General features: G+C 46.1%; 1 protein-coding gene across 1 annotated transcript in view; it reads left to right on the top strand.

The window, feature by feature from the left end:
• Positions 1–20,528, top strand: part of LOC120838123 (AF4/FMR2 family member lilli) — a 171,148-nt gene extending 150,620 nt beyond the window's left edge. Inside the window, exons 2-3 of the mRNA XM_042291800.1 lie at positions 4,023–5,259; positions 17,022–20,528. Of these exons, the coding sequence (XP_042147734.1) occupies positions 4,023–5,259; positions 17,022–17,764 (1,980 nt within the window). The 3' untranslated portion in view covers positions 17,765–20,528. The remainder of the gene's footprint in view (positions 1–4,022; positions 5,260–17,021) is intronic.
• The last annotated feature ends 626 nt before the right edge of the window (positions 20,529–21,154 follow it).

Raw genomic sequence — 21,154 nt, 5'->3', positions numbered from 1 at the left:
CCCCCCCCCCCCCCCCCCCCACACACACACACACACAACCAAAAACAAAATAATAATTTCTTTTTTTTTTTTACAATTTGTGCAGCGCAGGATCAATGGTCCTGGGAAAATGACACCATAATTATCTTTCAAGCATCGGACCGTTGTCAAAAGGGGGTCTTACGGCTTGTCTCGTCAAGGTTGGTTCAGGGAAACTGGTCATCGTACCATTCGTGTCACAACAAAAGCCACTCTTTTGGTTTCCAGTTTGGGCCACGGGATTTGGGATTTAGAGAAAGCAGAGGGTATGTTTCTGGGGGTAACAGTGAAAGCTATGAACCATAGAGACTGTATAAAATAGGGAAGAGAGGGCAGTTGAAACTTCTCTATTACATCCTTAACTACTTCACCTCGCGCGGCCGCGGGAGAGATTGATGGGGGAGAGATTGATGGGATGACTACGCGCTTCCTAGCGACTACCTCCAGGAGTTTATTGATTTTAAGGTATCGACGTTTATCGAAGCCACACTTTTGTGCGACTTTTGTCGTGGGACTAATTAGTATTGCCAATAACACCAACGCCAAATTCAACTGAAGAAATCTTAATTAATACAAGCGCGTTTTATTTTTTATCTGGCATACGTTTTCATCCGGTTATTATTTATTATTTTTTAATAGGAAACACTGCTAAATTAATCTCCGAATTCCAGAGAATTGGGGATATACGAAACATAAACTCCGATGAACACCAACTTTTTGCTAAAAAAATAAACTCCGAAAAGCGCCCTCCGAATTTCACGAAATATAAACTCCGAAAACACGGAGCCCTAATCATAGGACAGGTTTTGTAAGTTCAGTTCTGCAACGTGCACCACTTCGTGAAGATATCTACGTGACCCTGTTGTGTCACACGTACACGCACATATATCCGGTGAAGCCGAAGTTCCTCATGGTGCGGTTGTCGCATTTTTTGTGCAAGGAACTTCGGTGGTTTCCGGCAGCATGAACATGTACCAAGGAGAAAATATACTTCTTATTCATAAAGATTCGAAGAAAGCTCAAATATACATTCTTGGGTCCTGATGGTATTGCCCCATTGCAGTGAACACATTGTGAAGGGAAAACAAGTGTTTATTGCCTCAAAATTCTACACGTTTATTTCCAAAATGAATAGAACCAGCTGTATAGATAGAATAATAAGTTATCAACTTAAAACTTGCCTCAAAAATAAATTGAGAAAATAATCTATCATAATAAATGAACAAACAAAGCCTTTTGCTCAATACTAAAAGCTCTACATAGGGGGCGAGTAGTGTTAATAAAGATATTGAATTGATAAATAAAAATATAACCTACAGTATGTCGCATGTTAAGACACGCGGCCCAAGGTGCTCCCGCAAAGCTTTCTGGTCACCATGATTAGTGGTATCCTTCTTTCCACTCGCCTCCTCTCCAGCGTTAGCTCTGCTCAAACGGGAAGAGGGGGGGGGGGGGGGGGCGGCTATGTGAAAGGAGCCTATCTTGCGTTTCTTCTGTTGCAACAATCTATGGTGCTAAAATCCCCTGCTGCCACTCCTTTTTGAACTTGGAAACCTTGAAAGGCTCCTTGAACCTTTGGGGGCATGATCATAAAATTAGCGCAAACGACAAGAGAAGAGAAAGGTAAGACAGGACAGGACAGAGCACCAGAGCCATTTTCCGCGAAGACCGCTGGGACGCCTCCTCCGGGTTCATGCCCACGAGTCGTCTGCAAGAAATGTTGTGTTCAAATGTGAAGTGGGTTTCGTTACAGAAAACCTTATAACTTCCTTTAACTTACGCATCTTTAGTCAGGGCTCATACTTGGACAAACTTATAAGTTATACTTTAGTTGAGCGCGTTGGTGATAAAGTTAAATACAAGAAAAAATAAAACACGAAGGACGGACAAATACTTCATTCTTCCTTGTATTTAAGTGTAAACTTATAAGCTTTTTTTGTTTATTTATTGATTCATTCGGTACATTTTTCAACTATTGCAAATGTATTCCTCTGGATTGGTATGTTACATCCTCTGCCATTCTAGCTAGTAAATACCCCAATCTCGGAAATTACCCTAACTCGAACAGCTCCTGAAGTAGCTCAGTGAGTACCGACATAGCATATGCCCTGAGACCAACCTCCCTCATAACTCAAACACCGTTCTAAGTTAGAGAGTTGGAGTGCATACCATATGTTGTAGCTTTAGTTTGAGCTTTGACTATAGTTATGTTTTTGGTAGAAGCTGGAAACAAGCTCAAAAATAGCGTCGCCTTGTTTTAGATATAATTTGCTGGCATGCAATTTTCCCTCTCTGGTTGATTTGATTAATATTTTATTGTAAATTTTTCAGTGATACGATTGGACTGAATCTTTTTGAAGCATCGTTTATATCAACCAACAGTTCCCTTTGAAGCAGTGAGAAAAAAATTCGTAGCAAAATATATTTCATTCTAATTTGTTGCAGTGCATATAATATAATAATATTCTACTGTACTATTGAAGTAATATACGATGCCTTCATCACTACTGCAATCATCTGAAACCACTGGTTAGTTTTCACGGCATGGCAGAGAGTTTAATCGCCCCCCAACTGTCAACGAGGTGTTAAATCATGCTTCGAAGCACTAGACACGGCAACAAGAACGTTGTAACAAGCACCATTTTACTCGTGCCGTTTCATTTTATCTCTGTTTTGCTCTAGAGCGCGTGAAAGAGCGTCTCCAGGTACGAGCTTGGTACTGACAGTGGTACGGCATTTCGTTTCTAGGTTTTCCAGCTCATAATAATCTAAGTAAGCTTCAGCTTTATTAATCTGAGCGCCCCTGAATTTAATCCAGCTTTACTCCAATTTAATCCAAATGTCATCAATTTAATCTAAGGGCAAATGAATTCAGTCCAAACTATTACCAATTTAATCCCAACGCCCTCCATCTTAATCGAAGAGCAACTCAATTTATTCACTGCTGCTCAATTGCCAGAAACGTCCTTGTGGTCTGAGGCGCTTGCAAGTCATGAATAGTTTTTTTAATTTATGTGCGCGCCTTTATGACTGATCTCTCATATTCCAAAACCATGTCTTCGCGGTATGCTTGCGTCGTGCCGCGGTTTCATCAACGGGCGTTGATGCTCCTTTAAATCGTCTGCAAAAACTCGGCGGTATGCTTGCGCCGTGTCGCGGTTGCAGACTTTGCATGTCCACTAAACGATCTTTCGATGTAACGTCGATCTACGAGCTGATTGTCACCGGAGTTGTCGTGTCTTTGGGTCCACGAAAAAAGATGGTCAATACATCCGCAGTGTGTACATTGAGCCGTGGTGCAGACTGAAGGTGACTTGGGGTCGGAATAGTCACCGGGTTGCCTCTTGGGTTTTAACTTCTTGACAGGCCGAAGAGGGGTTCGGACGTCTCGCAGATGACGGAGGACCATACCGAGCCCCTCTGGGCAGTGGTGTAGGCAGGGGAATAAAATCCAGCCGCCCCTATAGGCCTGTTACTTTCAAGTTTTTGCAGCGCCCATGGCGAGCACCATAGAATATTTCTATGTCGCGTTTCGTTTGAGTGTCATTTGGTTCCTCTAAGTTGCTCATAGAGGCTATGAAAAGAAATACAAATGGAACAACTAAAAGAAACGTACTGTTAGCGTTTCCATAGAATGCTGAGGCCGCGACCTTTTTTTTTTTTTACTTTAGTTACGTTTCTGGTGCGGGTAAATTGTGACAAGATCATCGATGTTTTTTTTTTTTTTTTTCAGGTCCTCTTAAGTCGCGGGGGAAGTTGACGCTCATGAGCCATGACCTAGATAGTTCATTTGCGTTTCTACGTTACAGTTCTTGTTTGTGAACGAAAACAGTACATTGGATGTGATGCCGAAAGACCGGAGTTGTTCTGTACTTCTTTTCTCCGTAGATTGATTTTTTTTTACAGTCTGGTTCTTGTATTTGCGTCACTTCTATTAATCTCTGTAAAACTAGTTTCTTCATTCTCCTTCAAAAATTGATAGCGACTTCGTACTCTTGTTCCAGGCGGAGCTGAGCCTCCAAGGGGATGACTTCACCCGGCAGATGTGGCACATGTACAACACCTTCGAGGACGTGGTGGTCAAGGGCGGCCCCGGCAGCGACCAACATCAGCAGTCATTGCAGTCGCAGGGCCAACACTCCTTGCCGCCGCAGTCACAACAGCAGCAGCAGCAGCAGCCACAGCCATCTGTGCCACAGCCACAACACTCCTCGCAACCACAACAGCCACAAACACCACCTTCACAGGCACCGCAGTCACAGCCGCAGCCTCAGCAGTCGCTGCATCCACCTCGCCACTCCAGTACCAGTGAGCCGACAACGACCTCAGCGGTTGCTCCGACCGCTCGGCCGGAACCTTCGGCAACGCGACTCGTGAAGCCCATCCGGGCTCCATCCAGCCCAGACGTCCGCCGTGATTCCCTGTCGTCCCCGTCGGCTTCTCCAGGAGCCCGGCGGAAGAAACGGCCCATGTCCCAACGGTGTACGTACGCCGCCTGCCAGAGAAGCGGCACTCCTTCCAGCAACCCGCTCTTGGACACCATCGGCTCCATGACGTACGACCCATGCTGCGAGTCGGACGACTACTACGACCTGGCCAGTGTGTACCTCAGGCGCCGCCAGGGGCGCCACAGCGACGGCGAGTCGATCGGCTACGCCGGCTCTATCGACAGCGGGTACAAGAGTCTCTGTCCCACACCCGAGATCCCGGACTACGACGGTGGGACAGTCACGGGGCAGCCGGACGCCAAGCCCAAGATCATGATGGGCACGCGGCTCATGTCCAAGCAGGCCAAGCCGACGCAAGAAGAACTGGACGCCGACCTGGATCACCTGATGCAACTGCGACAGTCCCTCCTCACTGCCATCGCCAGATGCGAATCTCCGGCGAGTCCAAAGAGCCCTCGAACGACGACAACGACGGCGGGTGATAAGACGGTTCGGTTCAGCACCGACAAAAGCACCGCGGCGTCGGCCAAGAGCAGGACGACGTCCGCGGCTGGCGCCGGCGGCCGGACCAAGCCGATACTGAAGGACCCGCTTTGCGCCAACCTGAGGGCGAACATGGAGCGGCCGGATAGCGGGGGCACGCTGGAGGAAGAGATCGACAGCCTGTTGTGCGGCAAGCCGGACTATTACGACTTGGATGCCAAGTTCCCGCCATCCACGTACGTCACCATGGTGGAGGAGAAGTATCGCTGCAGTCCAGGCTACAGCGTCGCCAAGGTCAAATGTTTGAAAGGTAAGCAGGGATTGAGAGGCAGATTGCCCACTTCACAAGCACCGCATATACGTCGAAAATGTTGGTTCTGGCGCGAGCGCGTGTCTTATGTCGAATTCTCTTGGTGGATTCGGAGTGACCCAAAAGCGCTCCATGTTTGCGCCTCTAAATGCAACAGATGCGAGCGCCCGCTTGTACGCCCAAGAAGACACCCGCAAAAAAGTGCTCCGAAACCGCTCCAGATCTACCAAGGGAATTCCCCATAATATGCAGTTTATCGTCTAATCTACTGCAAGGGATCCTCCAGAGGGCTATCTAATCAAACGTAAAATGAAACCACGTACTCACGCTTGCTGCTTTGGCAGCGTTGTACAATCGCGATCTTTATTATATAGCTCCAAGACCTGAAACGTTGTCGAGAGCTTTCTAACAAATGAAAGCTGAGATGTGACAAGGCATTGTGCGCATGTCTGCTTAGCCTTTTGCACATCGCAGCAGGCTATACATTATTGCGATTCAGACTTTTAGAGCGCAGCTCTTAGGCGCCCGTTCCCGGCTTGAGCGGCGTCGGCGTCGCCGTCGGCGCAACCGCGAGTAACCCTCGTAACCCTCGTGAGTGTTACGAGGGTTACTCTCACGAGGGTTACCTTCATGAGGATCACGAAGGCTACGAGGGTTAGTTACCCTCGAAAGGGTTACCCTCACGAGGGTCACGAGAGTTTCCCTCACGAGGGTCACGAGAGTTACCCTCACGAGGGTCACGAGAGTTGCCCTTACAAGGGTTACTAGGCTTACCCTCATGAGGGTCACGATTGTTATCCAGGTCACGTGACCCCCCCCGGGGTCGTCACCCGGATAACGTGACCCCCCCGTGACCTGGTCACGTGACCCCCTGGGGTCACGTGACCTGGGGATACCCCCGAGGTCACGTGACCCCCCGTTGACGTCATCGCCACTGATGACGTCATCAGTGACGTTACTGATGACGTCACCGGCATCCGCATCGTCATCATCAGTGATGACGTCATCAGTGACGTCACTGATGACGTCACCGGCATCCGCATCGTCATCGTCATCATCAGCGATGACAGCATCAGTGACGTCACTGATGGCGTCACCGGCATCCGCATCGTCATCGTCATCATCACTGATGACGTCATCGGTATCCGCATCGTCATCATCATTGATGACATCATCAGTGACGTCACTGGTGACGTCATCGGCATCGTCGCGTGACCCCCCCCTGACGTCACGTGACACCCACGTGACTCCCACAAGGTCACGTGACCCCCCGCCACCCGAGGTCGCTTGACCCACTCCCCCCCCCAGTACCCTTCCCTCCTCCTCCTCAAGAGCTGCGCTCTAATAGACCGATTTTACCAGGAGTTGCGCGACGCCACCGCTGCCGCGGTGCATCCTGGTACCTGTAGTTCTCCCCAGTTTTCCGGCCGCGTCGATGCGCATTGTACGCCCGGCGTTTGGAAGTTTTCGGGTTAGCACGAGACTTTTAGCCAGGTGTTTACTCATGGTTTTCAATCGGTGGCTTCACATGTTGTATGCCATGGAGCTATAATAACAGCACCTTCCCGCAAGAAAGAAGCATGGCAAAGAAAGGTCAACAGAGCTGGACAGAGCGACAGGAAAAATAGCGTTTTACGATTTGTTTCGCGATTTGCTTCATAATTTATATCCAACCTATTGCACGTCAGCTAAAATGTGTAAGATTACAGGGCACGAGACATAGAGCGTGCCGAAGTGTTTCGTAAGCTGGAATCTCTCTGACCATTTGCTCCGTGGCGGTCTACTCGTTGGTCTATCTCAAATAGAACCTCCGCACTGCTTTGTGGAGGCCGTTTTTAATACACTTCTTGATCGGTGTATTTTGGTGGTTATAACTGTTATTCCGACGACATGTTTCAAACACAACTGTGCTTCAAAAGATCAGGACAATCACTAAAAAAAAAGCAGCGATTCCCGATATGCACCACTTGAAATAAAACAACCTTTTCGGAAGCAGCCTTCATTTTTTTTTTTTTTTTCATACAAACGTGAAAAGATTACATAATGCAATTTAGATGTGCAAAACGTACTTACCGCCAGAAATGTAACAAACGAACCTCATTCATTTTGTGGTGGTCTATTAGGCTGGTATTACTGATCCATTCTGCATTAGCACCAGTCGAAACCGCAGAAAAAAGCTTCCCCCGTCGGACGACTGTTCGCGTTCGGATCTTGCGCAAACAAAATAAAACTGAATAGAAACTGTGCACGAAAATTCATCTCCACCCCAAGCTTTCGGGTATCTGGCATGGTTGCTTCTTTTTGATAGGTGCCAATTATTACGGCGCGTCAGGCATGGCCTTTTGTAGATCAGTTCTTTGCGTGCAGGCTTCGCCCGCTGTTCATCTGTACTCTGTCGCACAGGCTGTCAACAAGAATGAAACAACTTTTAGAAAACTATCGCTCACCGAGAAAGTCTATTTAGCTCCTCTTACTTGATGGCTGATTAAACGTTATGCACAAGACTGAGCACCACCAAGCTCAGTTTTTCATCACATTTGATGCTGTTCTGTGCTGCTACACCGAGCCGATGGTCCTCGAATTTTGTTGTTCTTTGCTATAGCACTAGATGTTCACTTGTTTGGAAGGTAATTGAGACGTCCGAGGAGTCGGAATGCTCCAGTAGTGGCGCCGTTGTTTTTTGTTTGTTTTTTCCGCGGCCGCAGCGGGATTACCGCGTGAACGGCAGTGGGCTCACGCGTTCACGAAGACGAAGAAGCAGACGACGACGAAGCAAACGACAAGGCGATTCTAAAGCGATAAGACGACTGAAACTGCTTTTCTGCACTTGCTGAGGAAAGGCATCACAAACAACACAATCTTATAAAGTAAAAACATGCAAGAGAATCAAGGTGATACCGGGGCCTGCCAAATGATAATCTATGATGATGTACGTACGGAAGGGATGACTACAAGTAGCATGGCGGCGGCACCACTTCCGGAATGCGCGCGCCTGCGCAGTTCGCTTGGTGACATCGGTCTATTCGGCGTTACAGGGAGTTGTAAACGGCTTTCATTTTTTTCATGTTTCTTTCACCTATAATTTCGCCCAGCCGAAGCAAGCTTGCCCTAAAGTTTGCTCGGAACAAATTACTTCAAAACTTGTTAAAAGCTACCGCCCAGAACCTGTACAAGAACTTGTAATGTTGCTGGTGTTCTGATGCCACCTTCAGCTTTGTAAGTCGATGGGAACGTGAAATCGCTTTCCGACATAAATGCTTTCTGCTTATCGATGTATGCATTTTGAGCGTAACGAAATACTGTGTTCTGAAGAGGTAGTATCACGGCAAACGACAGCCCTCAAGTTCAAGAGTCGATTATCGATGGCACCTTTCTAAAACCGCCGGCAAGCGTTTTGTGCTTGGCGCGCTTCAGCTGTTACTGGTCTCCAGTGTCCACCACGCATGTGCCATGTTCTATTAAAGCCTAGCGCGCACCGCAAAATCTGAAGATGGCGAACTACATTATAGGTAGAGCCAGCGCCTGGATAATAATAGGCTGCGTAACATTTGCATTAAGAAAATCTCTTGCGCTGTGATTGTGGGCCCTTTAGAGCGTGGTTGAATAGAACAGGCCGGAAGTCTTCAAATATGAAACGAAAAAACACAAAGAATTGCAGGCACCGTCAGCTTGAGCAAACCCGGCGGCGACAGCAATTCACCATGTTCATCAACAGTTAGTCCACTTCGTTATTTATCGCACTGTTGCCCGACAAACCTGTCAGATCACGGGAACATCGAAACAACACAGGCGACAGCAACAATGTTGCCTCGGTGTAACAGCATTCGGCAAAAAAAAAAAAAAAAGCAAAAACAGCAGCAATTTGTGTTGGACGACGCGTGTTGCTTAGATTGGTGGACGAGCGATTTTTTTTTTTTTTTTTTTTGCAGTCAACACGAGAACACAGGTATTTAATTTATTTATTTTATATAAAAATACGGCGACATCAATGAGGTCATCGCAGGAGTGGAAAGAAAACATGCACATACATTAAAAAAGTTTAAAATGTACACACCCAGTAAAGGTTCGTCCCTTGGTTGATTAGATGATGACTGCCCGGCGGTGTCTTGCGGGGCCAATCGTTCGATGAGCCTTGTTCGGTGGGTGATCAGAAGAGTGTGACAGATGCGGGAGGACTTCGTCTAAACCGTTTATTTAGACGTGACGAGCTATTGTACACAGTATATACAAAGCAAAGGGAATTCGCCGTCCTCCAAATTAGTCCAGGTCCAAGCCAGAAAGGGCTTCTCTCTCGCCCGTCACGGACTTTTGAAGACGCTGACCCCCTCACTCTCGGGCGAGGATCAACCAATCATTTCAAAGCTTTGCTGGAGCCACGTGATATCCACCGTCGAATAGTTGGCAAGGGCGTCGATACACATTCGTTAACCTGCCAACGGACTACAGCCGACAGCTCCGTAACTTCGTCCGTGCATCCCGTTGCAGACATAGCGGCGCCTCTCCGGAACCCCCAGGTTGAAACCCAAGAAGCCCCGTAGAATGCGCAAGCCTCCAGATTCAAAATAAGAAACAACATCTCTTCCCGAGGGGTCATCCCGAAGGGGGAGACACAGGAAGACGCTCTCCAGGGGGGCCGCGTCGGCAGAAAGGCCCACGCGGTCTCCCGTTAGAAAAATAAAACTACACAAAACGACCGGGGAGGGAGCATCATACACGCCGCCGGACAAGACGACCGTCGCCCGGCCGATCGAGAAACTAGCCGTCTTTCCCAGAACCCTTACACACCCCATGGAACAAAACTTAGATATCTGTGAAAGATACAGTGTAGTTGAAAAAGAGTACAAAAATGATCGCGTACACTTCAGTATTAGGCTCACAGGCACCAAGCTAAGGAACCTACTGTATTGCTACGACAGATTTATCAGATTCGAAATAACGAACTGAGCAATTTATGTTGTTCCAGTTTGCTATCGTTCAAGGACAAAATATATTTAAAACAGTTGAGGTGGGCTCAGTACGGTACAAGATTTAAAGGATGGAAGTTTCGAGTGCGTGATGGAGTGACAAAAGCAACAATTTTTTCCCCGATTAAGTACACAGTTATTATTCACGATTTTGTATAGGAGCATAAGTCGTTCTACAGCACGTCTGGAATCAAGAGGCGTAAGTCCACCACCACCACCATCCTAAGTCAGCCATGGAAGATCTAGAAAAAAATATTGCGGGCATATTTTCTAGTTGCCTTTGCTTTTATTGCGTCGATCTGCTTAATATCACACTTTAGATACGGATCCCATACCACACAACCATACTCTAAGATAGGCCTAATCAAGGTCTTATACGCGGTTATTTCAACTCCCTTAGTTGAAGATTTTAAGGCTCTTTTGACATATCCTATCCTTTTCAGAGCACGAGAACAGATAGAACTGATGTTTTTATCCCATTTAAGACTAGGCGTGAATAAAATACTCAAATACCTGCATTCATGAAGTTGGCGCAGAATTACGTTAGCAGTACCATACTTAAAAACAGACGGTTGCTTCTTATTAGTAAATGTCATAACCACAGATTTCTCAAAATTAATTTCCGCCTGCCACTTCTGACTCCAATAATTAAACTGTACAAAAAAAGACGTTTAGCAAGGCATGGTCATCTAATGAGTTGATTTCGTTGTTCAAAACGCAATCATCTGCATAGAGGCGAATTTCAACTGGAAGACTATTTGCGACGTCATTATTATAAAGTAAAAACAAAAGAGTTCCTAAAACCGATCCCTGTGGGACACCGGAACTAACCGAGACATTGCTAGAGTGAACATTCCTAGATGAGACAAACTGTGATTTATTTCTTAGATAATCTTCAATCTAATTAAGTAATGACGTATTATTTAACATCGATCGTAGTTTCTGAAAAAGTTTATGATGTGGCACTTTATCGAAAACCTTAGAATAATCTACAAATATAATATCAAGTTGTCCTCTTTTATCTAAAGTCAAAGCTGTGTCGTGAGTGAATTCAAGAAGTTGGGTAGAGGTAGAATAGCCACGACGATAACCATGCTGTTGTGGTCAAAGAATAGAGTTAGTCTCGTGATATTCGGAGATCTGCTAATAGACAATACGTATGCTCCAAGAGTTTGCATGAAGACGATGTGAGCGAAATGGGGCTGTAGTGTGTAACCACCTGCTTGTTGCCTGACTTGAACAAGCGGGTGAATTTAGTTGACTTCCATGACCGAGGTAGTGTTTCAATAGAAATTGATTTTTCGAATATGGCAGATAGGTATTTTGAAGTCCAAAGTGAATATCGGTGAAGAAAATAATTGAAAATTCTATCAGGGCCAGGGCTCTTTTTACAATTAAGAGCACCAGACGCACTAATCTTTAAATCAAAATTAGATAAAGCTGGGTATATATCATCAAATAAAAAACTCAAAATCATTACCATCAACTCGACTGAATACAGATTCGAAATAATCATTAAAACAGTTCGTTATCGTTGTCGGTTCACTAACACATTAAACTTTAATAGTAAAACTCTGCGATACATCACATTTTGCAATAATAAACCTTCAAAATTTGGCAGGATTTGATTTCATAAATTCAGACAGAGTCACATTAAAACATTTAGTTTTAGCTGTTAACGTCTTTTCTTTCAAAGTGGTTTTCAGATATTCAAACTAAGTATGAACTGAGTCTGCGTTATGTTTCTTTGAACGACATTTCCTCTTCGTTTTCCGCATCAAGTGCAGCACGTCTCTTGTAATTTAGGGATGCCAGGGTTTTTCTTCTTTCTAATAACAGGTACAAATGTGTTAATGTATTTATCAACAAGGGTGCTAAAATACTTAAGCAACGTATTGGCGTCGGCGTCTAGATTTATAGCGCTGAAGATAGCTTCGATGGCAGCGTTTCCTATCAATAACGTGTCTTTTAATTCAAGCGTTTACTTATTAAAGGCTTGGAAAACGCTATTTAACAATAATTAAGGCTAGCGTGCAGCTGAAATGATTTGATGAATGTTCTTATTGCGTAATTGCGGAAAGCGATTGTCGAAATGGTCACAGCTGCAGTCGTGAACGTTCAAGCGGTTGCTGAAATTAGAACTACCGAAAGACTAGCTCGTATAACTGCTAGGGAAATAAAGTGGCATGGCTACTTACCCGTTGATTAAATTTAATAAAAGTCATCCACAAAAGCAAGTGATTCAAAAGTTTAAGCATGAAAAGCACCGCTCTGATTATGATTGTTGATGCTTAAAACTTCAAAGCAGCCGCTGCCAGACACCTGTGTTGTGTCGAAAGTCCCCAGGACGTTTTGGAGAATGAAGCGATCACATAGCAAGACAGAATTTAAAATATTTATTCCACCGATCGTTATGAAGGCCGATCGTGTCATTGTCGCAGTTTTCAAGCACTGCCAGTTCAGTTCAACACCAGGCAACAAGAGACACTTTGGGGTACTGCCAGTGATAAATTAATTTTATACTGACATAACCTGTCAGAAACGCATTATATGGTGGCGTAACTCTCGAACATTCGGTTTGGGCTAGCTGCTTCGTCAACGAATGAAGAAAATTTTGATAAAATGCAGAAAGGAAAATACTCCCCCTCCCAAGTTTTCTAATCACAGCCACTGGCTGATGTTGTTCCGTTGTAAGCTCCGGCTTTTCAAACGCGCTAACACCTTTTAGACTCACATTTCCAGCGCCACCACGTCGCACACGAATCAAGATGTCGGAGTGTTCCCCCCGTGTTGGCCAACGTTATTACATCAACTCAGTTATGGAACTGCTCATAGACGCTGCTTGCACGAGCAGTAACCCCCCCCCCCCCCTCTTTCTCTCTCTCTCTTTTTTCTCTCTCACCACGCTAGCCTCACGTCGTTCGACGCGCTCGGCAGCTGATATGGTAACTGCAGCAAAAAAAAACGTGCAGATGGCCATTGCACCGTACTCTATAGAACTCAAAGTTTTGAAACGAAAGTTTAGATGGCGCTTGAAACGACGGTAGGCTGACTGAAATAATTGAGGGGACGGGGTACCCCTTTCCGCAGGAATTCCACAACCGAGGTAATCTAATAACGTTGGTGTTGGCTATGCCGTTAGCCGCGGTGTGACGGGGTGTTCTCCTGCTGTCGGACAACAGATCGGTGAATACGGTTGCCGGGCGACGAAAATACGTTTAACGGCAGTTGCTGTTGCCTCAATGTAAGAGGGTCGCCGAAAACTAGTTTCCCCCCGTGTTGAACTGTTCCCTCGACGTGGCAGCCCTTTTAGATGTTTAGTCGTGCATGTGTACGACCCGATGTGGCCCCCAGTGATTATCACCTGTTTGGAACCGTGGGAACACTCCTGCTAGGACGCCCTTTCACGGCAAATGATGAGCTGGAAGCAAGCCCCCAGGCGTGGGTACACTATTGTACTTCCAAACGTGGTTTCGGCAGAGCACGGAAAGGCTGTCATACAGGTGGAGCAAGTGAATTCTGCTCCAGGTGAAGTATGGGGAGAAGATGGACATATCTACTCTAAAAAGCCGGTCTTTTTTGAGCAAAACAAGAAAGTAAGATGTAGAGAAATATGGTGCGCTTCTCGAAGTAGTAGTGAGCGTCGAAGGGATAAAGTGAAGCCTGGTGCTTTATTTAACTACGGCATCAACTGGGGGTTGCAGTTCAAGTGTACTCATTGGGGCACAGGAGGAACCGAAAGAGGAGATTGACCGCACAGGACGTTGAAAAGGCGGAGAGGAAAACACAAAAAAGTGTCCCAAATATAGTTTGCCTTCACTGTCCGACATATACAGCAAACTCTTGGTCATGCGGGCGTCGCGATTAGCCTGTTCGGCGCTTGGTGTGGTTCGCCCAGCGCGGCATTCCTATCTGCGGCGCGGCGCCTTGTATTGAGCGGACGACGACGCGGGTCCGGCGCGCATCGGGGGCTCCGTGATCGCGCTCTCTTTCTCCACGCCGGGATTCCGGGAGCAGTCCCCCCACACCGCCCCGGAGCGCCATTTAATTTATGGGGTCCGGTCCCTCGGCCGGGCCTCGCCGCGGACCTTGACAGGCCTGGTACGCGTTGCAAGCTGCCGTGAGCAGTCAGTCGCCGGTGAATTAACTCGATTAAGTGTACGAGCACCGCGCCTGTGCGACACGCCGTTTTGACGTGGTAGCGTCGCCATTATTTACGCAGCACCTAAAAGACCCTTCCACTGGTCCTGTCTCCCTCGAAAGTGTTTTATTTATGGTTTCTAGGTACATCCGGAACATTCTTGAAGTCTGCCTCGTTCCTTCTAAAGTTTAGATACCACGAATCGTGCGAAACGATCTAGCTTCTGCGGCAACTCGGAGGCTTTTCAGCTCTCTCGCCTCCGGCCCGAGCTTTTTACCTTTGATTGCACTTCGGTGCCTCGAAGACTTCGAGCGTACACCCGCAGTCATAAGCACGGTGGAGTTAAACGAGCGCTTGCTGAAGGCCGCACATCTGCGGGAGGTTCCCTGCGGTTCTCATTCTATCAGTGAATGTATCTTTCATCGTCGTTCGTTGTGAGCGAGCGTCCGAGCTTCCCCGCATTTTTTTTTTTTTTCTTAACATTTTGACGTGCACTGCTGCAATGGTTAGGGGTCGAGCGAATAGCTCGCCGGATTCTCGAGCATTTGTTCATCTAAGGCGCATTTAAATGCAATAAAACTGGCACTTATAACCTCTGGCAGCCCATTTAAAGTGAGACCAAGAATAAAAAAATTGCATTCCAATCTTTAAAAAAAAACAAAAAAACAGCTTTCAGCGAAATTACAGTGATTGCGCAGGCAGGCTGGTAGTTCTTAATAATATTCATGTCGTGTAAAACCCGAGATCGTAAAGAAAAAAAAAATTGGTAAGCGACCTTTATCTTTAAAGTTTGGTTCCGTGAAATTCAGGAGTTAAGGTGCGATCGAGTAAAATTATTTAGGAAACACTAACCCGTCGTTTCAGCTGTATTGACTAAAGACCTTTATTTCTATCAATTTCCCTGCTGTTAAGAGCGGGGAAACTGGGTGCTTAGGTCAGGTGGCGTCAGTATCCCCGCTAAATTTAGCGACGAATCTAAATATAGGTCTCGTGACGTCAATTTATTTGCTAGATTTACTGAGGAAATTGTATTGATGTACGTATGACGTTTAGTCAGGTTACGCGACGTAAATTGCCCCGCCAAATTTAGTGGGGAAACTGGATTCGTGTATAGGTCTCAAACGTCAATTTTTGCGCTAAATTTAGTGGGGAAACTACAATGGTGTACAGGTCTAATGATGTCAGGTCACGTGGCATCAAATTTCCTCTCTAAATTTAGCGGGAAAAGTAAATTGGTGAATAGGTCACGTAACGTCATGTCACGTGGCATCGAATTTCCCGCTATATTTAGCGGTGAAAGTGAATATGTGTATAGGTCAAGTGACGACATGTCACGTTACATCAATTTTCCCGCTAAATTTAGCGCGAAAACGTTATTGGTGCGTAGTTCACGTGATATCAATTGACGTCACGTGACCTAACCCTCCATTTCAGTTTCCCCGTTAAAATTAGCGGGAAATGAACGGACGGACGCACAGACGAATGGATGGACAAGATTTTGGGATTGGAGGGTTCCGTTAAAAAGCATTACATGCTTTAAAAATGTTGGACTGTCGAAACAGACGACGCTCCTCTTCTGTGTCCTTCTAGTCCAGAGTTTACTGCTTCCTTACCGGAGTCTAGGATTTTGCACGATATGATCAGCCTCAGGTGTTCTATAGACCGGCTCACCGCATTTTTACGTACTCTTGTTCATACATTATCTGCTATGTGGGCCGCGAAACAATTATTTCGTGTCATTATGGCAGGTGAAGGCCGTTATTATGAGGACTGGCTTAGAAGACAGGAAAGACCGGGAGCTTAAGCTGTTCGCTTTCAAAGCTGCTTTCACTGCCTGACTAACCAGGGTTCACGTGTTTCAAGAATCTGAACTTACGTTTTTAGCCTTTGCTGGTCTCCTAGCTAGCGCATACGTAAGCGGAGCGTAGTTTAACTTTTCGCCGCAGCGCTCGTGGTCAAATCTCACGGCCAATGCTCATCATAACATTAAGACAGGTTCGCGTGTTTTCGCAACTTTTGTGGTTTTGTATTTACCCCTAGCGGAAAGTGTATTGTTTCCGCTACACTAAATCTGTGATAGTCAAAAAGAAGATCGCAACCCTTTAAGAAAGAAAGTGATTGAATGAAAACTACTCTTGCTCTCTTTGCCTCTGCCGCCCATAAACGCTTTCTCCACCGGATGTGGGCGTTTTCTTTTTTTTTTCGCTGTGTTGGTGGTAAAATGCGTTATTGTTAGCTTTTGTTTTTCCCGTACTCACGCAATTGCGTCAGTCTTTCACTGTAACGCTGTGGGTCGGTATAGTTCCGTGAGTGCCGAAAAAACGCAAGACGGACCCGTGTTCTTGCCGAGAAACCGCCTCAAGTGCCGCCTTGTTTGCTTGGATGTTAAAAGAAACGTATGCAGCCATCAATACACAGCACCGTAAATGGCTGTGCCATTCTGTTCAGGACGCGCAAGACACAAAAAAGGAAACGCACAAACACGCACTACCTAATGCAAAAACCACAAACGGCATGTTAACCATATCCCGACATCTGTGGCTTTAGTTGGGCTTTCTTGCTTCTTAATATTTACGGCTCAGTGCCAGTCCGGCCGGTCATTTGCGATTGTTGCTGCTGGAACTAACGTTATTTTGTGTAACCCTTTGTTGTTGCAGAAAAATGTCAAGAATCCTGCAAGGACCACAACCATGCAACGTTGCTGAAAGCCGAGCACGCTCGGAGACAGCAACAGCAGCAGCTACTTCATCATTCACCACAGCAGCAACAGCAGCAACATCAACCACATCAACAGCATTCGCAGCAGCCACAGCAACAAACGCAGCACCGAACACCTTCCCCTGCGCGTCAAGGCCAGAGCAGCGGAGAGCCGGCCGTCATGGCGACGTGTTCCAGAGGTACCACAAAGTCTGGTCCCGAATTTCCCAGACCCACCCTGATTCGCTCCGCAAAGTCACGTTTCAACGAAGTGGCCAAGTGTATGTTGGAGATCATAGAAGACCTCCAGCACAAAAAGCTTGCGGACCCTAGGTCCAACCGAGTTAGGCAGCCCGCACCTACGACGCCGCAATTACTTCGAGACGCCCACGCCGGCGCCAAGAGGGGTAGCAGTGTGCCACAGCGACCCATGTCGGACTCCGAGTACCACGTCTACGAAGAAGTTCTCTACGACTTCGTCAGCACGGGAAGCACAACGTCCGACTCCACAATCAAGCCGCCTCCGCTGCCGGCGAGGCCCGTGGAACCGGGGAACAGACCCAAGCAAAGGAGCAATCTGTATTCCCTGGTACGGAACCAAGAGGAGCGGCGCAACATCTCCAAGTCTCTGGAGCAGGAGTGGAGCAGCGACAAAGGAGAACTGGGGGACGAGTACGGATTCCGGTCTCTGGCAAACTCCTAATGAGGGAGCAAGGCCCTTGGTGCTAATGGAACTTACGGCCCTCGGCGAACTGCCCAGAACCCTGTGAATGCGAGAGATCTTTCAAGATGAGCACCCAGCGGCACGAGCTTGGGTTTGTGCCGGTGACACTTTAGTTGCGGATTTGTTTTGCTAGGGATGGGGGGGGGGGGGGGGGGGGGAGACCAATTCTTATTGGAAGATGTGGTGGTCGTTGTTTTGTGTTATTGAAGAAAACCAGCTTTAGGGAACTGATTTTCCCGCATTTTTCTCGAGTTTTAATACATTCTGTTTAATATAGTAATCTAACAAATCTTTGGGAGCCGCAGGCCTCCAAGGTGGGATAAGTTGTGAGAGGATGAAAAATTAGAAGACAACAAACTAGGGATCTGGGGTTGCTCGCTCACTCGCGAATCACTGCCACGTCAATATTTATTTGCAAATCAGCAAGGCCAAATAAGAACTCCATATCTGGGCCATAATAGTGTTTTTTTATAAAAGTGGCATCGGAAACAAACTTGCTCAAGGTTGCAGTAACACTGGTGGTTGTACCGCAGCCGTGAAACAATAGCGAATACTGTTAGTACAGATCATCTTCAAGAACGGGCGTTCTAGACTGCGAGGTTGGCCGGGTATACTTTTGAACTTTTCTTGTTCGTTTCCAATTCAAGCGCAGCCTAAACGAGTCTACGGCAGCTAAGTGCATGCTAGAACCACAAATCATGTTTGGTATAAAACAACTGTACCCCTCACACTGTTCCTGTATGGCGTGATCACTGTTCAACATACATATCGTCGTTTGTCTGACATGAAGGCAAATGAATTTGTAACTTGTAGATCACTTTCTCTTCGTCTACATGTCCATAGGATAAGCATATCAACGTAACTGCCAGATACAAGGATGTAATAGGATGTCAGAACTTTACATTTTGTGATGACTAATGAAATAAGATAGAAGTGAAATTAATAGAAACATCTGTAGTGCATGTCACATACCATATCATTGGTATAACCTTTTTCAAATAATTTAAGTTTATTCAAATGTTGTTCATTTGCAACTTTCAAGCCTTGTCGCTACAATAAGCGTGACCAAAAGATACTCTCGGTAACTGGCCGCTATCATGATGCCGTTGCATCGACGTTGTTTAAGACGGTTAACTTAGGGTATTTCATGTATTCTAATCTAAAGCATAAACCGTATCAATTTTTATCAGAGGAAGGATACGACCGCCGATGTTTCTCAACAAGGCTTAGTGACTTCGGAGCTGGTGAAGCCAGGTCTCCCGCAGGATATTGGTTGTTTATTTTTAAGTTCTTCTTAAGCGCTTTGATTATCTCTATAAGTTGTTAAGAATGAAATAATGGATTGTCCTGTTCAAACTAGGAAATCGAAAAATGAGAGTATTTCTGGTATCCTTCTGCAACTAATAGTACCAGGTTATACTGATTCCCACAGCATCTGCGCAGCGTTATCAAAGGAACAGCTACGAAAGCATAGCACTGCTGGATATTTTATTTGCACGAGCACTTCAAAAGCCCACACACTCGCTTACGTGTCTCTTGTAACGCTCCACGCAATTCTGAAGGAAGGGGTATTACATTCCTTCTAATAAAAGTCTTTTTTTTTTTTTATTCCGCCAATTTTTAGGCTTTATACCTCACTTAAAGGTCGACGTACAACCTCGGCTTTATGCAGGGAAAATAATCCTCTTAGCGCTCCCCTCTCCTAAGCTGGGAGAGGAGCCAAGTTGGGGCAAGGTAAAAAGTTGAGAGGATATAGGAAAGGAGGAGGCGAGTAAACGTGGAAAGCGCAAAGTGTACGTCGGTCTTTAAGAGTGCAAAGCATATCGTAGGAACATGATGTTGCCTGGCATGGCCATACCTATGAACGTTTGATACGTGCCTCAACAGAGCCATCTCTCTTACAAGGGTTCCCTAAGTTTCCGTTGAATACCCTTATTGCTACCTTTGCCAGAAAACTTCGTTCCCAAAACATCTCTTGCTTAGGACTCCAGAAGCAAAAAACAAAAGTGCCATAATTATTTTAGGATTTATTTGCACCTCTCTACTTTGTCATATAACACAATGCCTTAGAACTAATGAGCACACAGCTCGAAATGCTTATAAGCATTTCGAGCTGTGTGGTCTCTGATCTACGAGTTCTTGTTATTAAAAATTTCCGAACGCGCCAGAGGCAGCACATTTGCAGCATGCAAACGAACTATAGGAAGAACTTTGTACCGTGATCAGTTTCCAACGAGCGCAGTTTTCAATCATGTATAGAAGCGAGTTGTCAAGGTATAAACACAACCCTGATCAGTGTCGTCTCACTTTAACATACCGCTACTTCAATCGTAGACATGTGTGACATATGCAAACTTATATAAACCGAAAATTGTCAGTATTGTGTGTGTGTATAGAGCACTATATGTGTATGAAAAACAAACGAACACGTAACGCGTGCCTACATTGAATGTTGTTTCAGGGTGAATGAATGTTGACTAAACGCTACCATCAATTCAAAAGTTCCAACTGTTTTTTTGTTGTTGTTCCTTTTTGTACAGAAAACAAATTATATATAGATGCTTGTAATCGCGCTCTTGTCTGAAACTCGTGCAAAGAGGCCTTTTCGGGAAGCTCCTCTGGCACCCTGCCTCAAACCCCCATCTGGCAGGCAACTGTTCAGCCCTGAAGTTGCTCGAAGAAGCGCGTGGACGGATGCCTGTTTACGTGTACAAAAAGATAATAAAAGTATGGAAAGAGTTTATGCCAGCATGTTCTGTGGTGTCACATACGCGGTGAAGAATTCATGTGATTCCTCTATTTGCAGCCCCAACGACGTGTATTCGATCCCCTTTCCACGTTACGGTCGGCAGGCCACGCCAGTTTTCGCTGCACATTTGGACAGGCGATAGGTCCCCGCTTCTCTCCTTCGTGTATTTTGTGCTAGGAGGCGTCGAATCCTCTGGAGCTGCGAACAGAAGCGGCGTCTGCTGGCAGCACATGACCGTCCATACGAAGGGTTTCGCGCTGCTCAAAATAGTTTAGAGTTCCGAGCAGCGACTGCCTGTTAAAGCTCTTGATGTGAAAATGTAGCGTACAAAGCGATGGTAGCGCCACCTATCCACATCTGCTTGCAAACAAACATTCGCTGGATGATAGATCGCAAAAATGAACTGGCAGCGACGTACAAGGAACACTGCGTTCTGTTTAAAGGGGCGATGCAACAATTTTTGTATTTTGCGCAAATGCCGCTTAGAACGGATCCCTGAGGTTAATGACCTGTGAAATACCCGTTTGTTTTTCACCACACGCAATCGAAGTCACAGAAAAAAATAAAGAAAAACGAGCTGAGGTTATCCTCTCAACTCGCAGCCAGAACAAGCGGCCACG

Source organism: Ixodes scapularis, unplaced genomic scaffold, assembly GCF_016920785.2.
Source record: "Ixodes scapularis isolate PalLabHiFi unplaced genomic scaffold, ASM1692078v2 PGA_scaffold2__306_contigs__length_199485367, whole genome shotgun sequence".
In the NCBI taxonomy this organism is placed as follows: domain Eukaryota; kingdom Metazoa; phylum Arthropoda; class Arachnida; order Ixodida; family Ixodidae; genus Ixodes; species Ixodes scapularis.
This window is presented reverse-complemented; position numbering and strand designations above follow the sequence as displayed.